General features: G+C 39.4%; 1 protein-coding gene across 1 annotated transcript; it reads left to right on the forward strand.

The window, feature by feature from the left end:
- Positions 1 to 498: 498 nt before the first annotated feature.
- On the forward strand, positions 499 to 1,618 carry LOC149400856 (uncharacterized). The gene has a single exon (XM_089611170.1). It carries the CDS (start codon positions 845 to 847, stop codon positions 1,400 to 1,402), a length of 558 nt encoding a protein of 185 aa, XP_089467296.1. The 5' UTR covers positions 499 to 844; the 3' UTR covers positions 1,403 to 1,618.
- The last annotated feature ends 3,611 nt before the right edge of the window (positions 1,619 to 5,229 follow it).

The following is a 5,229-nucleotide window of genomic DNA, read 5'->3' on the forward strand; positions in this document are numbered from 1 at the left end:
AGAAGTATAACTAGTCAGTCAGTAATTTCTGATATAATATGAACACCAGATATATATAACGTGTTATGTATCATATACGTGTCATTTGTGAATCTATTACTTTTGAACTCAACTTGTAATGGATTCTTACAATCATCAATAATAATAATCTCAATTCTCATATGGTAATTTGCGAGGGAAGAATGAAATAAGAAGTGGAATTTTCGAACCAACAGTTAATCCAAACTAAAACATTTGAAAATATATATCTGCATTGGATACTAATATGTATGAACAAAAAGTAATAGCACATTATACAAAAAATAAAAAGCGCAAAGAACATAATTAGTAGATTGTGAAATATATTCTAACCAACCACCACACCCACGCTCCTTTCACTCTCCTAAAAAGGCTACGCATGACCCAACTCAACTTTAATTTCTTCTAAAGTTAAAGCAAAGAAACCCAACAGCCCTTTCTTCTTAATTATAATATTCAACTCACCTTTATTTTGTGAAGGACCTCTCTATATGCCCCCATTGTTTCGAGAGAGAAATGGACAAATTAGTGAGAAATGATTAAGAAAAGGAGCGTTGAAGACAAAGAAAAAAAAAGAAATGGAAAAGGAATATGCAAAAGGCCCTAAAGATAGGTACTTTATTGCTTTCTTTCTTTTATGCAAAATAAATAAATCAAATTAAATTCCTCTCTGGCTCTTCTTTGGTTTTGTATAAAATCCTCAAACGAGATCATATATATAATCCAAAGTCCAAGCAAAGCGTATAGTGATCATATCTCTTATTTTCCAAGAGAAAGAAGCCAACATACCAACTCTCACTCAAATAATTACCTGCCCTCTCTAATAATGCTGCTCAGAAACTCAATTTCTAGCACAAGGAAATTCTTCCGAAAAACCCTAGGAAACCTAAAGTCTCTCTTCTCCGGAGTCCACTACCAAAAGCTTCCTAAATCATCCCCTCTCGAAAAGCCATTTCTCTATGCCGATCATCATCGGTCAATGGCCGAGAAACTCGAAGAAGATCGTATCAAGTCGAGTCATGAAACTGAGGATTCGGAGAACAAGACGACGGAGAGGAAGATGACGGCTAAAGAAGAAGTGACAGTGAAAAGAAAGGAAGGTCGTTCGTCGGCGAATTACAACTTCGGAGAGCTTTCTGGAGAGAGTAGAAAGTCATTGGCCCTGAAGATGGAGAAGAAGAAGGATGAAGATGATAATAATAATAATTTGTTGGAGGAAAAGTTGAAAGAGATTGAGATGTTGGACTTGAGCGACGTTGATCATGTTTTGGACATTGAAGAGGTTCTTCACTTGTATTCGCGACTCACTTGCCCTGTTTACCTTGAAATCGTAGACAAGTTTTTCGTGGAAACTCTTGCAGAATTTTTCAAAGCTGAGACATGACTAAGATATCGTGTTTTTTTTTTCTCCGACGCGTACTGAATTTTTCTGGATTTACATATATGTTGTTGATTAGGATGTGAATTGATTCGATTGCTTTGTAAAGTTTTCGTTGTTTTCCTTGAGCAATGATCAAGGTATGATCTGTTGCTCTACAAAATAATGTGTTGGTCCATTGTTTTAGATTCCATAATGAACCGTTTTGAATTTGTCTGTTTATGTGTGTGTGTATTTTTTTTCATACCAATTATCCAACAACATATCAGATATTAAATTTGCAGAATACACGGAAGAGTTGTTGGAGCTTGGAAGACAATTCTCCTAATAGTTATGTTATACATGTGTGTCTATATACAAACTATTCTATGTGACATTTATTGATTAGCACTAGGACAAAAAACGTCATTGGGTGCGACGAATGTCGCACCCAATGCTTAAAATGTCGCACCCAAAAGTTTATTAGGTGCGACATTGGGTGCGACAGAGTCGCACCGGATAACCCGTCGCAGAAGTTATTGGGTGCGACATGTCGCACCTAATAAGTACCCCTTTAGGTGCGACACTTTCAGGTGCGACTTATCGCACCTAATGCCCAAGTTATTTTCCTGCCAAATTTTATAAAATTGACGGGTAAATACATATCGGGTGCGACACTGTCGTACCTATTGCCGTTCGCGCCATGATATTCGGTGCGACATTGTCGCACCGAATATGTTTTTTAAATTAAAAAAAAATACAAAATAAAAAAGTAAATGAAAATTCATTTAAAATTAAATAAAAATTAATTAACAAAATTCTAAATGAATTAGAAATAATATTATGAAAAATAGAATTCTTAATTAAAAATACAAATTTTTTCCAAAAAAAAAACGAAAAAAATGAATTCCTAATTCTTTTTCTTATAAAACTTATCGATAGTAGAATTCCCTATACCGAATAAGTTGTCAGAACTTCGAGAACCGCTTCCGCGTCCTCGTCCACCGCTGCCTGACGCGCTGCCGCTCGTTCCGCCGCTTCCGTAAGGACGGTCTCGTAAGTAATCCATAGAACCCGGCGTGGAACCTGGCGTCTGCTGATCCGTCCCACCTGGTTGCGATGCAGGCGGAGGTTGAGGAGTCGTGGGAGGCTGGTTGTGCTGTTGGCCGAGGAAGGCAATCTGCTGCCGCATCACTTGCAGCTCGGCTTGTTGGGCATCCATCTGAGCTCGCATCTCGGCAACCAGTGGATCGGTCTGAGATGACGAACTTGACGAGCCTCCATCTAGCGTTTGGGCAACACCCAACGATGACCTTGGGATCGAAGGCCCTAAACCGACTTCCCAGTCTCTGCGTACTCCCAAAACATCGCGCGTCGCGTACGTCTCCGCATCTTCTTGAGAGATCACGACGTTTTGCTCCGCCGCTTGCCGCAAAATGTCTATCGTCTGGGCGGTGATTTGATCCTTCAAAATAAAACCACAAAAAACTTATCAGATAAGAAGAAATAAAGTAATTAAATATAGTAAATAAAAAAAATTAACTTACCTATTGCGTCTTCGCGAAGTCCGTCGTCCACGATCCCTTAGCGTCCTGGTGTTTTTCTAACCATATCGCTAAAGCCAAGCCTATACTCCCATCTTCTCTTCGCTGTAATTTTTCAACATTAAAATATTAATCACATTTATATTGCATATTAATATTAAGAGACTTACGTTCCTCGAGCGATGACCAAAAAAACTAAGCGACCCTTGTCTCGCCTTCGTCTTCTTCATCTTCGAATTTTCCCGGTTGCGGAGAGATTTCGCCTGCAAGACATAAATACGTGAAGTTTAATTTTAAGAAATTCGAATAACCATCGGAAGTTCAACTCATACCTTATGCTCCGGCGAGTCGAACGTCTCTATTGCTTTCAACCAGGCTTCCTGGTTATAGCCTTCGGGAGTTTCGTTTTTAGCGAGTTCCTTACTCCCGCAAAATGTCTTGAAGAAGAGCTGGCTAATCATTTCATAGCATAAATATATAATCATTAACTAAACAATCGAATGTACTTTATTAATTTCTATGTTTTTTAAGGATATTTAATGTCGCTGCGATTAACCCACGACCTCTATTGAAGTGGTCTGCAATTACAAGTAATTGTAAACCAAAAACCAAACCAAGTAACTCTATTATCAATATTTATGTATGAACTATGAATATAATAAGCGCTTTGTTCCTTCTTTAAAAGAATTTTATTACTAATTAGATCACATCATATGAATTTTTATATAGTCAAGATTTATAAAACATTAAACAAATAGCCAACAACCGGATCTATCACATGATTTATGCCCTTGTTACCCTTATTTAATTTGTTAATTAGATTTTATTTTTGAAACTAAAAAAAATCTAATTTATTATTCAAAAACTGTAATAATAAGATCCGAATTCTCTCTCTCCCTCTCTCTCTCTCTAATCAAATTTTTAGCCATGGACAGAGTCAAAAACAACACCAATGCAATTAATAGTCGATAATAATTAATAGATTTTACGGAACAACAGCAACGCAGTTAATAGTCGGTAAGAACTGTTAATAGATTTTATGGAATTAAAAAAATATTAATAATTATTACTGACTATTAATTGCGTTGTTGTTGGTTTTTTTACCCCTTTACATGGCTAAAATGTGTGTGTGTGAGAGAGAGAGAGAGAGAGAGAGAGAGAGAGAGAGAGAGAGAGAGAGACCGTGTATTTAGTTATAGATAAATCATAATATTTCATTTAATTTATTTTTGAGATTTGTAATCAAGTAGCCAATTTGAATAAAGGCAATTAAAATAATAGCCAAACTATTAGTTTTATTAAGAGAATGGCCCACATTATTTTAAATTCCAAAATTACCCTTTCTAGCCCAACGCTTTCTATTCTCGCCTCGCCACAAATCCTTTTGCCTCTGAGAGCCGATCTCAACGATCAACCAGAGTCGTCTTGGCTTCCGGAAACGAAACCACCACGCTCAGGACGTACGCCGATTCAACCAGAGCGGTCTTGGCTTCCGGCACCGGATCTGATCTTGTTCTCCTTCACAGAGCACAGGGAGAACAACGCCGTCAAGGCGTCTTTCTTCCCCCGGAATCCGCCTCCGACAATGAGGTCCACCAGCGTCGGAATCGCTCCCGATCGTCCGATCACGACTTTGTTCTCTTCCTTCTGAGACAGCCGGAGAAGCGCGCAGACCGCATTCTCCTTCACCGTCGAAGTTCCCAATCTCGCCGCTAGCGAGTCTTCCTCATGCACCACCTTTCGAAGCGCTTCTCGAACTCTTCATCTGGCTCGGAGAAGAGGATCGAGAAGATTCTTGTGGCGAATAGAGGTGAAATCGCTTGCAGGATCATGAGGACCGTGACGCGCCTCGGGATCCACACCGTCGCGGTTTACAGCGACGCCGATCGCCTCTATCTCCACGTCAAATCTGCCGACGAGGCTCTCCGAATCGGTCCCGCTCAGGCTCGCCTCAGCTACCTCTCCGCGCCGGCCATTCTCGCTGCCGCCAAGCACACCGGCGCACAAGTCAACGCCGTATTTCTCTCTCTCTCTCTCTCTCTCTCTCTCTCTCTCGTTGTTTGATAGGTTTATATGATTTCCTAATTGACTCTTTCTCTCTCGCTGCCTTTGTTGGAATTAGGCTATTCATCCAGGTTATGGTTTTTTTATCGGAGAGTTCCGAGTTCGCTAGACTCTTGAAGAGGAAGGCCTGATTTTCATTGGACCTCCATGCAGTCGCGAGGGAGTGCTCGGAAATATAAATAGTTAATATTATTTACATTGACACTTAATATTATTAACTGTCAATGTAAATCATATTTACAACGA

The sequence above is a fragment of the Urtica dioica genome, chromosome 4, assembly GCF_054948205.1.
Source record: "Urtica dioica subsp. dioica isolate 48M chromosome 4, U.dioica_male_clone48M_v1_H2, whole genome shotgun sequence".
Taxonomy (NCBI): Eukaryota; Viridiplantae; Streptophyta; class Magnoliopsida; order Rosales; family Urticaceae; genus Urtica; species Urtica dioica.

Bases quoted from the DNA above. Each gene is read 5' to 3' on its own strand.
- LOC149400856 (XM_089611170.1), top strand. From the start codon at position 845: ATGCTGCTCAGAAACTCAATTTCTAGCACAAGGAAATTCTTCCGAAAA.